This window comes from Nannobrachium achirus, assembly GCF_963921795.1.
Source record: "Nannobrachium achirus genome assembly, chromosome: 14".
NCBI classification, from domain to species: domain Eukaryota; kingdom Metazoa; phylum Chordata; class Actinopteri; order Myctophiformes; family Myctophidae; genus Nannobrachium; species Nannobrachium achirus.
In genome coordinates this window covers 56,157,859-56,179,122 of record NC_137821.1, presented here as the reverse complement: position 1 = coordinate 56,179,122, position 21,264 = coordinate 56,157,859, and the positions used below count along the sequence as shown (strand labels likewise).

Below are 21,264 nucleotides of genomic sequence, written 5' to 3'. Positions count from 1 at the left end.
GAAAATTTGTTTCTATGTCTATGAACAAATGGAGTATACCGATGGAAAGATTAAAATCTATACTTTATAAAAAAAAATAAACAAGAGTTTTATGTTCCATGATGATTTTTCAATGAATTTATTAGCGACTACTGCGCCTGCCCCAAATGGCCTAATTTGTTTAAAAAGGCTAGAAAAAAGGCTTTTTATGAAATAACATGAATAAGTCTCTTATTGGGTTGATTTTGTTGTTTCAAGCCAATAATTGGCACTGTGGCACTGTGTACTCAGTCTCAACACACACGCACACACTCACACACATGCATGCGCATGCACGCGCACGCGCGAACGTCGCGAAGCACAAGGACCACCCTGAGCTCCTCCTATGACATTTCAGGCACACACACAAACACACACACGCACACACACACACACACACACACACACACACACACACACACACACACACACACACACACCCCACATGCGCGCGCACATCCACATGCGCGAGCACGCACGCGCCCCTGTGGAACACCTGTGTTCAGTGGCGTCAGTTCAGAACAAGCTAAGGTATGGCAACATGACTGGTGTCTTGCACGCGTGCCCTCGTGCAGGCACGATGAAAAGTACATTTTTCTGATTTCCCCTTGTAGCCAAGGTATGGCAGCTGCATACCCCTGCCATACCCAATTGACGCCCCTGCCTGTGTTATGTCACGTGATTTCTCAGCTAATGAAACACTGAGACATTTCAGCGAAAATGAAACTAATGACAGACACACACACACACACACACACACACACACACACACACACACACACACACACACACACACACACACACACACACACACACACACACACACAGATCAGATGTGTAACTTTCGATGCAGAGGAACATTTGCTGGATCAACGCACGCGCAACTTTTTTATTTACCCCTTTTTGAGAGATCTTCAGCGGGGTGCATTCTTTCTTGTCCAGACAGAGGCTAGATGACCATTACACAACACAGGGACAACACCGGTGTTTCGCGTTGGATCATTGAGTTTACTAACTGTAAACTTAGCCACATGGATTATAGCTTTACGAGCCACTACAGCAGATGACTGCACTTTGGGAGGAGGTTACAGTCTATAAGGTAGGGTTTTCATCGTGTCGTATCGTGTCGTGTGTGCAGGGGTGTCGCACCAAAATCTGGGCCCTGGCTACAAGGATTCACTGCGGGACCCCCATGATTGTTCTTCATAGGGGGGATTTAAAAAATAGCAGATGTACAAGCTCGCAGAGTGCCGCGCTGTGAGCTTGTAGATCTGCTATTTTTCAATAGCTAAAGTATAAAATAATTATGTCCCCTCCACCTTGGGCCCTAGTGTAGGGTTTCCACTCGCACTCCCCCCCTTGTGACACCCCTGTGTGTGTGCGCGTCTGGTTGCGTTTTCTACACATTCACTCCTCCTCTCCCACTATAAATACAGAGTGTCTTCACCTAAATACACTCAAATCTAAACGAATTCTACTGTCATCTCTAGGCTATCAATCAACTATCTAAACTCTAACTCTAACTATAAATATCCTATATTCAAATCTCAACCGAGCCTCCCAACCGATCTTTTTTTTCTTCTTTTTTCTCCTCAGCTGGCTAGCTGGCTAGCCTGGCTTGTCGCGTTTCAAAAAGCTGCAGACTTTTCTCCCTCTCTCTCTGTTGTATTTGGATTGCCTGATAACATGTATTTCAATGCAGTTTTTTGACCTTTTTTCTTCATTCACGTGAATGACCTGGTTCCCTTTGATGTTGCCCTACTGTATTAAGTCACAGGCAGCACGAGAGCACCATCAATTGTAAAACAATGAAAAGACTATAGAACGTTGATGTACGTGTAAGGCGGTAAATAGCTGGGCAAAAGAGAACGTTTATAAACGGGCTGGGCGGCAGATGTGTTAATGTCAAGCCCTGCTACTATAGCTAGTATATATCCCCCAACCCTCTCAAAATGGCTGCCGGGGGAGGGGCATCCCAGTATGACACCAGCTTTGCAAGCCCAATTGACAAAACCAAACCCGAGTGGCCCCGTAACAATTACCTCCGATTCCGACCCGTTCCGAGTTGTATTCTTTTTTTAAGGACCCGTACCCTAATTGTACCGTTGAAATTTGTCCCGAATTCCGATTATTTCCATGATTCCGAGACCCGACACAGGCACATCCCTTCAAAAAAGCGCATAGGAAATAAGTCTGACTACAACAGAACAGCCAGGCTAAATAAACAAATTAGCGCAGCAACAGCCGCGCTAATATGAATGCGTAGGCCTATGCATAAAGGTTTTCTTTGTAAATAGATGTGGACTGGAGGAATAAATGAAACGGACCTTTTTTTTCATGATCATGGCTACATAGAGACAAGTCGCTACTAGCCTGATTTCAGACCAGCGCAGTCCACTCAGAGGGTGGGCGGGTCTATTGGCTGGAGCCAGGTAAAGTCGCTAGCCTACAGCACTAACTGATCCTAGGTCAGCCTGAATCGAATTGCTTTTTCTCCGCCAGTCCGCCTCCCCCAATCTCCGGTGGGCTTGAGTGAAGTGAATGCAGCTGGCTGCAGGAGCGCACGCACGCACACACACAGCCGCCGCACACAAAAAAAACACACAGTGAATGATAGAATACTGTTAACAGTTTGCAAAATTGCAACAAATAAAAAATAAAATACAAACAGTACAATCATTACGGGTCCTCTCGGGTCCACTCGGGTAATACACATGATGATTACAGTCCCGGTTCCGAGGTGTTCCGAGGGAAATGCGGCCGTTTCCGACCCGGGTCCGTTTGATTATGATAAAACACTGACCGAACCCGTTACGGGTCTCTCGGGTCCTCGGGTAATTTCGGGGTCGGGGCCCACGTGAAGACCTCTAGTGTGCAGGCGGGCGGGTGTGTGTGCAGGCGGGTGGGCGGGCGGGGGGGGGGGGGGGGGGGGGGGAGGACACAGTATCTCTGTAGCCATATAAACGAAATGGGTATTTCTTACATTGATGCTCCTACATCATGCAAGCACCAGTTAAAGTTACTTTCCATCCCTCATATACTGTGTGCACAGTGCACATCCCATAACCCACAAACTGCACATAATTTCGGAGTTCATATCTTTAAACGGGTAAGGGCTAGTACAAATGATTTAGCAAAGTTTGGGGGAAATTCATTTATATTTAGAGGTGTAGCGCAGCATGTCAAAAAGTCTGATTTCAGGTGCTTTTAGAACTCCTATTACTTGTAGGGTGGAAACCTATTCAACAATTAGTTTTTGAGAAGAGCAAAATGTGTTTATTAAAGAAGAAATATTTACATTTTCGTTGAACATCACTGAAAAATCCATTATCCATTGACTCCTATTCTATGCTGTAACATAAAAACGGCTGTATCTCTGAATAAGGTGAAAATAACGCCAAGGAGGGCGAGATACGCTCTTTTTGACCCATACACTGGGTGTGATGGTCGGCCAAGGTTAGGATTTAGTTTTGCGACCGTTTGTAAACAAACTAAACTCCTTCCTGAAATCGTCAGAGTACATGCTTCGTGGACACACACGAAGCTTCCGGGGCTCTTCAAAATGAAGTGTAAGTGAATGGTGACACTGCATATCCATAATAATTTTAGTTAGATGGTGTCCAATGTGTTAATAATGACCAGGTTTGTTGTTAATATGAGCTTGTTCACTAATGGTATGGCCCATTTCTCATTTGGTATGATCCATTTTAATTGTAGAATAGCTCATGATGACAACACTGGACTTCAGTTGCCCTGCAGTTTACAATGTGGAATGTGTGTGTGTGTGTGTGTGTGTGTGTGTGTGTGTGTGTGTGTGTGTGTGTGTGTGTGCGTGTGTGTGTGTGTGTGTGTGTGTGTGTGTGTGTGTGTGTGTGTGTGGACAGGGAATACTACTTTGTGGGGACCTCATGTCCCCAAGTGGGGACAAATTAATACGTCCCCACAAGGTGTTTAGGGGTTAGGTTAAGGGTTAGGGTTAGGGTTAGGGTTGGAATGTCCCCACAAAGATAGTAGACTATGTGTAATGTCCCCACAAAGTAGCAATTGCAAACGTGTGTGTGTGTGTGTGTGTGTGTGTGTGTGTGTGTGTGTGTGTGTGTGTGTGTGTGTGTGTGTGTGTGTGTGTGTGTGTGTGTGTGTGTGTGTGTGGGGGCGTGGCACTGTCCCCGGTGCTCAATGGAGCAGAGGAGAGATAGTCACTGCCTTGCTTGCTTTTCGTGTTGTTGTAATACTGTAAATAGAAGTAGAACTGTAGCCAGTTAGTAGGCATTGATTATTTCGTTTTTTTGTTTAGTTTTTAGTTTTTTCATTGTAGCAATTATCGAAAGTCAGTAAATCAAAGTTTGAGAATTGAGAAACAACAGTCAATAACCGAGAGAGAGGGAGAGAGAAGCGAGCCAACTGCGTCGCGTGAGAAGACAGACGAGATTTATTATGTTCACTTGTCAGACTTTCTTAATCCTCAGCATTTAGGCCCTGTCCAGACGACAACGGATTTTTAGGTAAAGCCACGAACGCCCATGGGTGTCCACATGCAAACGCATGCAAACGGAGGACTAGACGAATAGTTTCCAAAACTCCGGCTGCAGTGCATTTTTGTTACCCGGGCGTATTTCTTTTGCCTTGTGGACACCGTAACCGGAGAAGTTCTTTGCTTGCATGCTTACGTCACCTTGTGCTCCTCGCCTCCTCCTCCTTGCTATGAGAGAATCCCGTGGCGTGGTGGTCTCCGTAGAATATCCATATTTATGAGCGCATTCACGACATGTTAACATTAGAGAGCTCAGCTGTCTTGTTTAGGGATGGAGCCCTAATGAATGATTGTTTTAATGATATTTGTAACTCTTGTCAAATGTCATCTTCATAGATGGTGGTCACTGGTCAGCCACAAAGTCACAGTTGCAAAAGATGCCAGTTATGTTCTGAATTTGTTGTCTCACATATCTTTCCACCGGCTCAATAAGCCGGATCAGATAAGGTGCTCATTATCAATAACGAGATACAGCCCTAGTCTTGTTAACGGAGCATATCTGACGCGACGCGCCTGCCTCTTCTCTTCGTCAAAGTTTGGATATCAAATGCCAATATCAAATGATTTCAAGCATAATGGAGACATACGCACGCATGCAGGCATTATTCTCTCTCTCTCTCTCTCTCTCTCTCTCTCTCTCTCTCTCTCTCTCTCTCTCTCTCCCTCCCCCTCTCTCTGATTGATAGAGTTACATTTGTTTAATACTGAGAGAGAGAGAGCGCACCACACTCTCGACAATTCCTCTCCCCTCTCCTGCTCTAGAAATAGTTCGCGAATTTATATTAAATTAATGTTTAAATAGCAATTGTGCATGTTTAAGTGTGAAGATTGTGAAACTTGGACGATGCATAGCCCCTAGAGGGTCGGAGTGGAGAGATGCACCCCCTATAGATAGATAGCTGCTGCAATGATTGCATGGGACGGGAGCAGGGGGATGCGGCCACCCGCTTCCCTGACGCGCAGACAGGGATTTATAGCGTTTTGATAATACCGTGTGGACACACATATTTTTCTACACGGGCCCGTGTGGAGGCGTAGAGGTTTCAAAACGAAGTCAGAAACCCCCGGGGATTTTTTAGGTATAGACAGGGCCTTAGACACATACTGTTGCTGTGAAGTAAAGTGATGATTATTTCATTTTGAAGTAAATTTGTTATTTCATTTTCAAACAGTACCGATCAGTCCCGCGGGTTTTTGGTCAGGTATCCCAGCTCTAATACACATGGTGAGCTTGTAGATCTGCTATTTAAAAATAATAAACTTGCAAAAAAGATATTTTTTTGAAGAATAACATTCTTTTAAACATTTGAATACAAATAGGCCTGGTACAAATAGTGGAAATGGCAGATCTAGAAGCTCACAACATAAGTCCTCATGACTTGTGCGTCAGCAGAGAAGCAATTATTAACTCCCAACATATGGCAAAATGAACAGTCAGTCTAGAAAAGCAGCACCTGTTTTGCACTTGTTTTACATTTAGGTAAAAAATAAACGGTAGAAACCCATTAAAACAACAGGACTGCACACGTGCATGATGAATCCAGCCTGTCTTATCTTACCTTATCATTATTCTGGTCAGTGTGGGTTACTATGATGTAACCTTATTCACACTCTTCAAATAAAGTCTCACCACAGTATTCATGTTATAATCACTTAATAAATGGTAAAACTAAACTAATACAAATAATGGTGGTAAATTAGTCTGACCTTAGGACCTGCAGTCTACAATGTGGACTCTTTAGTCCAACAGAGATCAGCTCCATGGATGAACGGTCCAGTTTGGTGCCACTGAGGTCCAGTTCTGTTAGATGTGAAGGATTAGAGCTGAGAGCTGAAGCCACAACTTCACAGTGTGTCTGTTTGAGGTCACAGCCAGTAAATCTGTAAAGATTAAATGTAAAATCAAACAGATTAGACCACATTCACTGTCAATGAAGTTAACTAAGATTTCTTCTAGCTAGCTATAAATGGTGTTCGGTAAAGCGCCACCATATGGCCAATGACCCTATTCTGGGCTGAACATTCAGCCAAAATAGAAGATCTACCGCAGGGGTTTTACAAAGACCAGCTCAACATGATCCCACCCAAAAAAATATACCTGAGGGGCTTTGGAATAGAGGCACTGGTGTTACATAGAAGTCAAACGCATTTAAATAGCAGGGGAAAAAATATGGAAATAGTGGGGGAAAAAGTATTCTACCCATTATGTATGGAAGTGGTAGGTTTTCGGCTTCTTTGTAATGCTACCGACTCTCGAAAACAAAGCAATGCATTGGGGATTTGCCTTTTTTAGAAGCCACGAAGGGAGTTGACAGGACCTTCTTGATGTCAATTAATCAAGTTTAATTATAGCCTATATATTTTAGGGCATATCATGTGGTCTACCTGCATAGCCTTTGTGATCTACTGGTAGATCACACTCTAGCTTTTGGGCACCCATGATCTACCGATACAAGCTCACGATATGTTGCACATTGAGAGCTTACTTAAACAACAACATGTATTGAAAAGAATAATATAAATAAAGAATGTGAACCTTCACGCTCCCCAGAGCATGACCCCTACTGATTTTAGTGTTCATATTGCGCCACCATTAGGTCAAAATATTCACTGTCACAACATTTCTAAATGTACTGGTCAGATAGTCATGAAACTTGTTGATCACATTTATTCTCCCTACAGGATTAAACCTACTGCTTTTACTGACCTTGTGACCTCTACTCTAGTGCCACCTTTAGGCCAAAATGTCCACTTGCACACGTGTGAAAATCTAATGTGAGGATTGTCATGAAACTTATGGAGCGCATTGATGCTCCCTGGAGAATTAACCCTACTGATGAAGTAGCCTCGGAAACCCCGGCTTTTATTTTGGTGATAGGAAGAAAAACTAGAAGCAGTGCTCTTGCGAGCACAGGTCTCCACCAGGCCGCGCGTCCTGGTGGTGCTACTGTATAATAGGCCAATGTAAAATTGGTGGCATATGTTTTTCACCATAGATCTTTCATGGCAATCGGACGCTGCATGCATGATTTGAAGCATTGTGTTCCAAAAATGTGTTTTGCTAAAGTCTACCTGCTGGTGGCGCTATAACAGGCCAATGTGAAAAAGGTAGCATTTGTTCCTTGACCTAGTGGGAATATGTGTGGCAAATTCCACGGTAATCGCAAGCTGCGTTGATGATTTGAGGCATTTTGTTCAAAAACAGAGCAATCCTGCAAAATTGGAAGCTAATATTAGCCAATCAGAATGGAATATGAAATATCAGATGGATCAGACTTGATCACATGACTATAGACATACTGTGTACCGATTTGCGAGATTTTTGGATAAAATCTCAAGGAGTAATATCAAAAAATGTGTTTTACATAAGTCGGCCCAAAGGTGGCGCTATAAACGGCTGATGTGAAAAATGCAGGGCAAAGGTTTATCCTTAGCCTCTAGGGAGTGCGCTTACAAAGTTTGAAACTGATCGGTGGAGTTATAGGTAAAACCACAAATCGGCCTGTTATAGCGCCACCATGAGGCTGATTTAAAAAAAATTAAGTGGCATTTCTTCTTCGGCCTAGTGGGAACGTGTGTGCGCGATTTCATGATAATTGCACTTTGCGTTTGGGCTTTGAGGCATTTTGTTCAAAACGGCTCAATCCTACAAACTTTGGAAGCCAATCTTAGCCAATCAGGATGGAATATGCAAAATCGGACAGATCCGTGTCGATCACATGACTGTCGAGATACTGCCTACCGATTTGTAGGATTTTTGGACAACATCTGTAAGAGTAGTGCACAGAAATGTGTTTTGCGAACATCGGCCACTAGGTGGCGCTAGAAAAGGCCCATTTGAAAAATTTATGGCAGAGGTTCTAGATTGGCATCCAGGGAATGTGTGTGCTCACTTTGGCAGCAACCGGGCGAACGGCGACTGAGATTAGATGCACACAAACTGCGAGGACACACGGACGCACGCACGGACGGACGGACGGACACACGGACGGACGAAGGGGAAAACATATTCTCCCCCAAGCCTTCGGCTGGTGGAGACAACTAGAAGCAGTGCTCTTCCGAGCACAGGTCTCCACCAGGCCTTGCGTCCTGGTGGTGCTACTGTATAATAGGCCAATGTAAAAAGGGTGGCATATGTTCTTCACCTTAGACCTTTCATGGCAATCGGACGCTGCATGCATGATTTGAAGCATTGTGTTCCAAAAATGTATTTTGCTAAAGTCTACCTGCTGGTGGCGCTATAACAGTCTAATGTGAAAATGGTAGCATTTTTTCCTTGACATAGTGGGAATATATGTGGCAAATTTCACGGTAATTGCAAGCTGCGTTGATGATTTGAGGCATTTTGTTAAAAAATGGAGCAATCCTGCAAACTTTGGAAGCCAATATTAGCCAATTAGGATGGAATATGAAATATCAGACGGATCGGACTTGATCACATGACTATAGAGATACTGTGTACCGATTTGCATGATTTTTGGATAAAATCTCAAGGAATAATAGGAAAAATTGTGTTTTACATAAGTCGGCCTCCTGGTGGCGCTATAAAAGGCTGATGTGAAAAATGCAGGGAAAGGGTTTTTCCTTGGCCTCTAGGGAATGCGCTTACAAAGTTTGAAACTGATCGATGGAGTTATAGGTAAAACCACAAATCGGCCTGTTATAGCGCCACCATGAGGCTGATTTCAAAAATTTGAAGTGGCATTTCTTCTTCGACCTAGTGGGAACGTGTGTGCGCGATTTCATGATAATTGCACTTTGCGTTTGGGATTTGAGGCATTTTGTTCCAAATGGCTCAATCCTACAAACTTTGGAAGCCAATCTTAGCCAATCAGGATGGAATATGAAAAATCGGACAAATCCGTGTCGATCACATGACTGTCGAGATACTGCCTACCGATTTGTAGGATTTTTGGACAAAATCTGTAAGAGTAGTGCACAGAAATGTGTCTTGCGAACATCGGCCACTAGGTGGCGCTAGAAAAAGCCCATTTGAAATATTTAAGGCAGAGGTTCTAGATTGGCATCCAGGGAATGTGTGTGCTCACTTTGGCAGCGACCGGGCCAACGGCGACTGAGATTAGCTGCACACAAACTGCGAGGACACACGCACGCACGCACGGACGCACGCACGGACGGACGGACACACGGACGGACGGAGGGGAAAACATATTCTCCCCCATGCCTTCGGCTGGTGGAGACAATTAAAGCCTGGGGTAACCTGCTGTATATTTTTCCACTGTCCCACATAAGAGAAGATAATATGTTGTTAAACATGTCAAAGTTATTCAAGAAAAAATCCAGATATACAAGCTCACAACACAAGCTTGTAGTTCAGCTGTTTTTATAACTGTCAATGAAAATCACGCCTATCATGTATCGTTATATTTCAGTCATAAAAGAGCTTTGTTTAGCGTAAATTAGTCTGACCTTAGGACCTGCAGTCGACAATGTGGACTCTTTAGTCCAGCAGAGATCAGCTCCATGGATGAATGGTCCAGTTTGGTCCCACTGAGGTCCAGTTCTGTTAGATGTGAAGGATTAGAGCTGAGAGCTGAAGCCACAACTTCACAGTGTGTCTGTTTGAGGTCACAGCCAGTAAATCTGTAAAGATTAAATGTAAAATCAAACAGATTAGACCACATTCACTGTCAATGAAGTCAACTAAGAGTTTCTTCTAGCTAGCTAGAAATGGTGTTCGGTAAAGTGCCACCATATGGCAGATGACCCTATTCTGGGCTGAACATTCAGCCAAAATAGAAGATCTACCGCAGGGGTTTTACAAAGACCAGCTCAACATGATCCCACCCAAAAAACTATACCGGAGGGGGCTTTGGAATAGAGGCACTGGTGTTACATAGAAGTCAAACGCATTTAAATAGCAGGGGAAAAAATATGGAAATAGTGGGGGAAAAAGTATTCTACCCATTATGTATGGAAGTGGTAGGTTTTCGGCTTCTTTGTAATGCTACAGACTCTCGAAAACAAAGCATTGCATTGGGGGTTTGCCTTTTTTAGAAGCCACGAAGGGAGTTGACAGGCCCTTCTTGATGTCAATTAATCAAGTTTAATTATAGCCTATATATTTTAGGGCATATCATGTGGTCTACCTGCATAGCCTTTGTGATCTACTGGTAGATCACAATCTACCTTTTGGGCACCCCTGATCTACCGATACAAGCTCACGATATGTCGCACATTGAGAGCTTACATAAACAACAACATGTATTGAAAATAATAATATAAATAAAGAATGTGAACCTTCACGCTCCCCAGAGAATGACCCCTACTGATTTTAGTGTTCATATTGCGCCACCATTAGGTCTAAATGTTCACTGTCACAACATTTCTAAATGTACTGGTCAGATAGTCATGAAACTTGTTGATCACATTTATTCTCCCTACAGGATTAAACCTACTGCTTTTACTGACCTTGTGACCTCTACTCTAGTGCCATGCACCTTTAGGCCAAAATGTCCACTTGCACACGTGTGAAAATCTAATGTGATGATTGTCATGAAACTTATGGAGCACATTGATGCTCCCTGGTGAATTAACCCTACTGATGAAGTAGCCTCGGAAACCCCGGCTTTTATTTTGGTGATAGGAAGAAAAATTAAAGCCTGGGGTAACCTGCTGTATATTTTTTCCACTGTCCCACATAAGAGAGGATAATACGTTGTTAAACATGTCAAAGTTATTCAAGAAAAAATCCAGATATACAAGCTCACAACACAAGCTTGTAGTTCAGCTGTTTTTATAACTGTCAATGAAAATCACGCCTATCATGTATTGTTAATAGGGGTGGGGCGGTATCAACATTTTGTTATCGCGGTTACCGTCCTCCCATTTAGTGCCGGTATTGCGGTAATTACCGCACCCCCGTATCTATTAATTAAGGTTCGGCGATAAGACAAAATATTCCTATCATCTGCCCAAAATTCGTCGCTCCACGGTCCTATAAGCCCGACTGCTCGAGTTCCCCGTACAGCACAGTGGGTCTGGCTTTTGAAAGTAGCAGATCTACAAGCTCACAACGCGTTGCGTTCGCAACGCGTTCTGAGCTTGTAGATCTTTGCAGTGTCGGGTTACTATAGTAACGTAGGCTACAGAGGCGTCAATTGGGTATGGCAAGCTATGGCACCTGCCATACCTAGGCTACAGTGGAAAATAATAAAATGTACTTTTCATCGTGCCTGTTGCTAAGGTATGGCAACATGACTGGTGTCTTGCAGTCATGTTGCCATACCTTAGCTTTTGCTGAACTGACGCCACTGGTAGACTACTGGGGCTTCAGACACTGCACGCTGTTTGTGAACAAACCAGATGAGACGGGTATAGTGATTGTGTACGGTCTGTGATTATGTAAACTCACGTCTCAAATCGCATTGATTGAGTGGTGATATAAACATAGTAAACAGGTTTTAGTTACCAGACTTGACAGAAAAGGTTGTAGACGAACAACAACGGGCACACGCGCTACTGTAAAAGTACTCACGTCTAGCGCTGGTTTCATTTTCGGTTTTAGTCCTCGTGCTCCGCCCGTATGAATAAAACAGAAACGGCCACAAGGTATGTATCAACATACTTGTATGAGTTGTGTCGTGTGGATTATGGAGAAAGTTTAACGCTGCTGACTGAGGCTATACGAGGCTACTGCACTGCTCCAGTGTCTACTGTGTCTCACTCTCTGTCGGAGACTGTGACGGGCACGGGCCAAGCTTCCAGTTCCAAACATGTGGTACGCGGCCCAGAGCAGAGCGGCATGGAGCGCATGCGGTCCTCGCTTCTCCCCCGTTTTAAAACTCGCTCGTTCTCAATAAAAATAGCCTATTTTTTGTCTTTTTTGACCGCGGTAAGGACCCTGACACCGCGGTAGGCCGCGGTATACCACGATACAGCGGTACGGCGGTTACCGAACCCAGCCCTAATTGTTATATTTCAGTCATAAAAGAGCTTTGTTTAGCGTAAATTAGTCTGACCTTAGGACCTGCAGTCGACAATGTGGACTATTTAGTCCAGCAGAGATCAGCTCCATGGATGAATGGTCCAGTTTGGTCCCACTGAGGTCCAGTTCTGTTAGATGTGAAGGATTAGAGCTGAGAGCTGAAGCCACAACTTCACAGTGTGTCTGTTTGAGGTCACAGCCAGTAAATCTGTAAAGATTAAATGTAAAATCAAACAGATTAGACCACATTCACTGTCAACGAAGTCAACTAAGAGTTTCTTCTAGCTAGCTAGAAATGGTGTTCGGTAAAGTGCCACCATATGGCAGATGACCCTATTCTGGGCTGAACATTCAGCCAAAATAGAAGATCTACCGCATGGGTTTTACAAAGACCAGCTCAACATGATCCCACCCAAAAAACTATACCTGAGGTGGCTTTGGAATAGAGGCACTGGTGTTACATAGAAGTCAAACGCATTTAAATAGCAGGGGAAAAATATGGAAATAGTGGGGGAAAAAGTATTCTACCCATTATGTATGGAAGTGGTAGGTTTTCGGCTTCTTTGTAATGCTACAGACTCTCGAAAACAAAACAAAGCATTGCATTGGGGGTTTGCCTTTTTTAGAAGCCACGAAGGGAGTTGACAGGCCCTTCTTGATGTCAATTAATCAAGTTTAATTATAGCCTATATATTTTAGGGCATATCATGTGGTCTACCTGCATAGCCTTTGTGATCTACTGGTAGATCACAATCTACCTTTTGGGCACCCCTGATCTACCGATACAAGCTCACGATATGTCGCACATTGAGAGCTTACTTAAACAACAACATGTATTGAAAAGAATAATATAAATAAAGAATGTGAACCTTCACGCTCCCCAGAGCATGACCCCTACTGATTTTAGTGTTCATATTGCGCCACCATTAGGTCAAAATATTCACTGTCACAACATTTCTAAATGTACTGGTCAGATAGTCATGAAACTTGTTGATCACATTTATTCTCCCTACAGGATTAAACCTACTGCTTTTACTGACCTTGTGACCTCTACTCTAGTGCCACCTTTAGGCCAAAATGTCCACTTGCACACGTGTGAATTAATCTAATGTGATGATTGTCATGAAACTTATGGAGCACATTGATGCTCCCTGGAGAATTAACCCTACTGATGAAGTAGCCTCGGAAACACCGGCTTTTATTTTGGTGATAGGAAGAAAAATTAAAGCCTGGGGTAACCTGCTGTATATTTTTTCCACTGTCCCACATAAGAGAGGATAATACGTTGTTAAACATGTCAAAGTTATTCAAGAAATCCAGATATACAAGCTCACAACACAAGCTTGTAGATCAGCTGTTTTAATAACTGTCAATGAAAATCACACGTATACATGTATCGTTATATTTTAGTCATCAAAGAGCTTTGTTTAGCATAAATTAGTCTGACCTTAGGACCTGCAGTCTACAATGTGGACTCTTTAGTCCTGCAGAGATCAGCTCCATGGATGGATGGTCCAGTTTGGTCCCACTGAGGTCCAGTTCTGTTAGATGTGAAGGATTAGAGCTGAGAGCTGAAGCCACAACTTCACAGTCTGTCTTTTTGAGGTCAGAGCCAGCAAGTCTGTAAAGATTAAATGTAAAATCAAAGCAATTAGACCACAATCACTGTCATTGAAGTTAACTAAGAGATCTTCTATCTAATTTGAAATGGTGTACGGTAGAGCGCCACCATATGGCCGATGACCCTATTCTGGGCTATTCTGGGATATTTATTCTCGCCACCGAATTAAACCTATGCATTTACTGACCTCATGACCTCTACTCTAGTGCCACCTTTAGGCCAAAATGTCCACTTGGCACTTGCACACATGATGTTTGAAAATCTAATGTGAGGATTGTCATGAAACTTAGGGAGCACATTGATGCTTGCTGGATAATTAACCCTACTGATGAAGTGACCCCACAACCTTTGGCCCCCACATAATTGGCTGCAGACCTCCAACTGATTTATTTTTGCCATTGTCCCACAAAATAGAAGATAATGTTGTAAAAAATGTCAAAGTTATTAAAAAAAAACTTGCAGATCTACAAGCTAAGGCTGGGCAATATATCGAAAATATATCGATATTGAGGTATCAACATGCAAGGTCATGTGTCAAATTAATTAATAGACACTATGCATGCACGTAGCACGTGCAAAATAGCAGTCCATCTGTAACCAGGTGTGATTTATATTTCAATAAAACCATTGTTGGAAAATGGAAATAAGGCATTTCACTTCTTTATTCTATATGTACTGTGTGCATGCACGGATATGCTATTAATTTTCTGGGTTAGGCTGGCAGTGGACCTAAAGCAGAAAAACATAAAAAAATATATAATGCAATTGTTTTGACTAATATCGTGAGTAATATTGATATCGAGCTATTCAACAACGCTATCGCATATCAACGGTTTTCCTAATATCACCCAGCCTTACTAAAAGTTTCTGGCCTTGACAGCCCATACATCCAAACAGAATAAAGTCCTATCTGATTACACGTACCAACAGATTATGAGCTTGTAGAGCACCTGTTTTAATAGCTGTCAATGACGCAGTGAGCAGACTCTGCTCACTGTCCCTTTGGGCAATAGGATCTAGATCTAAAACTCGAGTGAGGCTGTTTAGCTCTATGCTGTGCGTGTGCGCACTATAAAACTACAAAGCATGTCCATGTACAACATTTGACTACTTGACAATCTTGTCAGCATCATACTGGGTACTGGCTATGGACGTGGATGCGTGTGCTTGTGCGCATGCACATGCATTATGAGGCGTCCCCCCACTTCTAAAAGTAAAAACACTGGACAGAAAGACAGATGGATAAATAAATGTACAATACTAAAACTAATGATTTACACGAAGAAAATTTAATTAATTCATTTATCAAATTAAACATATTTGTTTTCTAAATCAAATATGTAGCAGTTTTGCTTTTAATACATTTTACTAAATACATGTGGAAGATCTGTGTTGTTATAATTAAGAAATAAATAACTCATACAAAAGTTTTATCAGCAACATTTCAGAGTAATGGACTGACTCTGAAACTCTTACAGACACAACAGTGATCATAATTGATCAGACTGCTGGTGCTGGTGGGCTGAGGAAGCAGCAAACCATCCAGTCTGTGTTTACACCAGTTTGACAGTCAAATGATTACATAACTGGATGTGATCATTCCCTAGCAGCCATGATGGATCACATACTGTAGTCACTGTACCTTACAATTATTCTAGTCAGTGGGGATGTCACCACCTTATTCACTCTCTTCAATTAAAGTATTGTATTCTTTTTAGTGCTGTCCGAGTTAACTAAATTAATCGCAATTAACTCACCGTTATGTTAATCGCGATTAATTATTTTAATCGCAATTAATCGCATATTTACAAACATTACTACAATATTGGCTACAAGGTCCATCCCTGTTGATGTAACAAAAAATACCAAAGTATAATTAAAGCATAAAGGTGGACACAACAGTAATCATTTAGTAGATCCTTATACCCATCAGCTACAGTCTGTTTAATGCAATACCATTATGATTTTTTCAGGTTTTTAATTGATTTAGAATAAAAGATTAACATACTTTTGCATAACTCCAGCAAATATTTACACTCCCAAGTTAATAGGGCCACAAAAGACTTGAAAGTTATCCCTCCAAGTTACGTTGTGACCTGATAAAAGCTGATGACTTATTTGCGATTAATCGCGCGATTAACTACATAAATCATGCGATTAATCGCGATTAAAATATTTAATCGTTGGACACCAATAATTCTTTTATAATCCCATAATAAATAGTAAGACAAAAGTAATACAAAATAATGATGGTCTGACCTTAGGGTCTTCAGTCTACAATGTGGACACTTTAGTCCAGCAGAGATCAGCTCCATGGATGAATGGTCCAGTTTTGTCCCACTGAGGTCCAGTTCTGTTAGATGTGAAGGATTAGAGCTTAGAGCTGAAGCCACACCTTCACAGTGTGTCTGTTTGAGGATACGGCCAGCAAGTCTGTAAAGATTACATGTAAAATCAGAAATGACCAACAGAGTAAACCACATTCACTTTAATTGAAGTTAAAGACGTAGTGAAATAAAAATATGATTTTCACACTTTTAGAGCATATCTGTAGTGATAATAAACATAACTGGTGCGCATGAGTGGTCAAAATAAATGTTGCCTCGCAGATCAGACGAAATGAAGCGCTCTTGCACACTACCTCCTGTACCCTTTCCCTTTTTTTAATAGCGTCAGTTTACCAACTCTGGTGTCCTGCACTGCACAGACTGCACGTACTTCCTGTAAGTAGACTTAAGAAATAAAACTAGTGTTGACTAATCATTACGAGTGGATCTTATTTTGAAATCCGCCGGTTTTAGAGGATGTCCGTATCCATTGTAACCCAGCTGCCATGACACATGTTTACTGACGGCATTTCGCCAAGCATGACAAGTTGTAATGATGACGAAAACGCTTGTCTAACTAAAGAACCCACATGGATTAAACACAAGATTTTATCCACCCCATGCATCTGTGACTTTTAAATAACGTGCACACTTTGGATGTACCGCACGTTAAACTCTGCAGCATAATGTGAGTAGCCTAGTTCAATTAATATGTCTGTCTCACTCTCATGCTGGCTGGAGTAACGTTGTGGGATTAGAGCTGTAGCTCCCAAAAAACGCTTACTGTGCAATAATCAGGCCATTGCCGGCGTCTTTTCTCTATTCTCTTTACTGTTATTTATTTATTGTTTCTTGCTGCCACGAGCGACTACTGGATATTATACAGTAGACTATATCTATTTTGATGCAGTAGCGTTGGTCTGCAGTCTGATGGGGAAAAAAAAACAATCATAGTTCTTCATCTATTCATTGCTTTTAAATGCCCCAAGTGCACATCAGCACTGAAACACTTGCATTGTAGCCTTGTATAGAGACACACCGCAGCTACAAATTCACGACCGCAATTGAGACAGTGGCCCCACTTCGGCTAAGGGAGAACGGTGTATTGCAAGCCAACCCATAGAAAGTCATTGCAATTCAACTGTGGTTAGCCCAATATTAAAATAATCCTACATGAACTGAAGTCTATGTTGATTTAAATAAAAATGTATACAAATATGTTGTATGGACTGACTCTGCCAACATATCTTCTAGTTTTCTAAATAAATTATGTGTGTCTCGTTTAATTTGACACTTGAATGGATTACCCATAATGTTAACAGAGCAGAGGGGAGATGGCAGACAGAGAACCTGTAATGGAACATTAGGGAGAGACGGGTAACGGGGCCCGAGCATTGTGGCTCGCATACCGGCCCGGTTCTGAATTGTTCCGCCACTGAGACAGACAGATACATGTAAAAATAATAATAATACTAAGGATTTATATAAAGAAAATGGATTGAAAAATATTTAATCAAATAAAATATACATTTCTCTACATGTATATCAGTTTTTATTTCCATTACTTTTACTAAATAATGTGCAATATCTGTGTTGTTATAACTATAGAGGGAATGTGCGTGACATCATCATCATACCAGGAAGTTATGCAGGAACGCCTACTGAGTGACAGCAAAATACTTTCTGGCCGTGACAGCCCATACATCCAAACAGAAAAGTCCTATCTGATTGCATTTAACGACGTTAAACAACGTTAAACTCACTTTGCCACTCAATTTGCCATTCACGTTATGCATAAGCATACCCTCTATAACTAAACACAAATAATGGTGGTAAATTCTTACCTTAGGGTCTGCAGTCCACAACATGGACTCTTTAGAACAGCAGAGATCAGCTCCATGGTTGAATCGTCCAGTTTGGTCCCACTGAGGTCCATACATGTACAAATAATAATGATAATAATACTAATCATTTACATGTAGAACATGAAACAAATATTAATGAATTCATCAAATTAAAAATACATTTCTCTAAATCACATAATTGTGTTGCAGTTTTGCTTTCCATTACTTTTACTAAATACACATGAAAGATCTGTGTTGTTATAATTAAGAAATATATAACTCATAGGAAACAGACAGTTGTATCAGCAACATTTCAGAGTAATGGACTGTTTTACTCTGAAACTCTTACAGACACAACAGTGATCATAATTGATCAGACTGCTGGTGCTGGTAGGCTGAGGAACCAGCAAACCTTCCAGGCTGTGTTTACACCAGTTTGACAGTCAAATGATTACATAACTGGATGTGATTATTCCCTAGCAGCCAGCCATGATGGATCACATATCACATACTGTAGTCACTGTACCTTATCATTATTCTAGGCCAGGGGTGCCCAAAAGGTAGATTGTGATCTCCCAGTAGATCACAAAGGCTGTGCAGGTAGACCACATGACGTACATGCCCCTAACAAATAATTATTTCCCCACTATTTACTGTATTTTCCCATACTATATAAGTGTGTTTTCTCATATGTAACGCCATATGTAAATTGTGTAAATTGGGTGGGTAGATCATGTTGAGCTGGTCATTTTAAAAGTCCAAAAAGTGTGGGCACCCCTGTTCTAGGCAGTGTGGGTTACCATGATGTCAACCTTATTCACATTCAAATAAATTCTCACCATAGTATTCATGTTATGAAATCACATAATAAATAGTAAAACTAAACTAATACAAATAACTGTGGTAAATTAGTCTGACCTTAGGACCTGCAGTCTACAATGTGGACTCTTTAGTCCAGCAAAGATCAGCTCCACGGATGAAAGGTCCAGTTTGGTCCCACTGAGGTCCAGTTCTGTTAGATGTGAAGGATTAGAGCTGAGAGCTGAAGCCACACCGTCACAGTCAGTCTTTCTGAGGTCACAGCCAGCAAGTCTGTAAAGATAAAATGTAAAATCAAACAGATGTTAGGGTTAGGATTACTGTCAATGCAGTCAAATAAGAGATCTTCTACCTAGCTAGAAATGGTGTAGGGTAGAGCGACACCATATAGCCAATGGTGTTGAACATTCACCCAATTTGCAGATCTACAAGCTCACAACATGTTGCTTATTGAGAGCTTACATAAGCAGCATAAACAACAACATATAGAATAATATAAATAAAGACTGTGAACCTTCATGCTCCCCTACTGATTTTAGTGTTGAAATAGTCGTTCTTTCTAGCGCCATCATTAGGTCAAAATGTTCACTGTCACAACATTTCTAAATGTACTGCTCAGATTGTCATGAAATTTGTTGATCACATTTAGTCTCCCCACAGGATTAAACCTACTGCTTTTACTGACCTCATGACCTCTACTCTAGCGCCACCTTTAGGCCAAAATGTCCCCTTGCAGACATGATGTGTGAAAATCTAATGTAAGGATTGTCATGAAACTTATAGAGCACTTTGATGCTCCCTGGAGAATGAACCCTACTAATAAAGTGACCCCACAACCTTTCATATAGCGCCACCCTTTGGCCCCAAAATTATTGGCCGTGGACCTCCATCAGAAAATAATTATGTTGTGCCATTGTCCCACATTAAAAAAATATTATGTTGTTAAAAACGTCAAAGCTATTCAAGAAAAAATGCAGATCTACAAGCTCACAACACATTGCAACTTACATTGTGAGCTTGTAGATCAGCTGTTTTGATAGTGTCAACGAAAATCACACATACACGTCTCGTTATATTTTAGTCATCAAATAGCTTTGTTCAGCTCATCACCATCTTGTCTTTGCCATGACAAAAGGGACGTTGAAATCAGATTGTTATCGTCAATGAATACAACACAGACAGACAGACAGACATATAAATAAATGTACAATAATACCAGTAAGACTCCCTAATCGGGAGATAAGCGACCGTTGGTCGCTTATCTCCACAAATAGGCCAAAAGTTTGTTTTACCAATTATCAAGACATACGGGCAGTTGACAGTTTGCCATGGTTACTCATTGAAGTTGAATCTCCATATATGGAGATAACCTACGCATCACACTAAATCTGACCTCACCAGCCCATATTTGGGCATGAGGCAACTTATGTCTCCATATATGGAGATATGATGACATCACACAGTCCTCAGCCGATGATGTGGCGTGATGTCATACAATACACAAACGAGCCCTACAGTATAAAGGGGCAATTCTTGCCAGGAAAGAAGCATTTCTTCGACTCAGACCTTATCGCCAGGGTTGGCTTATAGCAGCTGTCGGTAGGACCATATATGGATTCTGTTAGTGTGGATCTCCTAACAGGGCATCATCTGGGATACCATCCCTTTTATGCCCATATATGGAGATCCCTAACAGAATCCCTTTCATGCCCATGTATGGAGATCCCTAACAGAATCCCTTTTATGCCCATATATGGAGATCCCTAACAGCATCCCTTTTATGCCCATATATGGAGATCACTAACAGCTAACAGAATCCCTTTTATGCCCATATATGGAGATCCCTAACAGAATCCCTTTTATGCCCATATATGGAGATCCCTAACAGAATCCCTTTTATGCCCATATATGGAGATCCCTAACAGAATCCCTTTTATGCCCATATATGGAGATCCCTAACAGAATCCCTTTTATGCCCATATATGGAGATCCCTAACAGAGAATCCCTTTTATGCCCATATATGGAGATCCCTAACAGAATCCCTTGTATGCCCATATATGGAGATCCCTAACAGAATCCCTTTTATGCCCATATATGGAGATCCCTAACAGAATCCCTTTTATGCCCATATATTATGGAGAAATCCCTGCTCTGA

General features: G+C 41.8%; 1 protein-coding gene across 1 annotated transcript in view; it reads right to left on the bottom strand.

The window, feature by feature from the left end:
- Positions 1–12,521: 12,521 nt before the first annotated feature.
- Positions 12,522–21,264, bottom strand: part of LOC308298155 (protein NLRC3-like) — a gene marked incomplete at both ends in the record, with an annotated part of 48,064 nt that continues 39,321 nt past the window's right edge. The window contains one exon of the mRNA XM_080741711.1: positions 12,522–12,705. Coding sequence (XP_080597837.1) covers positions 12,522–12,705 — 184 coding nt within the window. The remainder of the gene's footprint in view (positions 12,706–21,264) is intronic.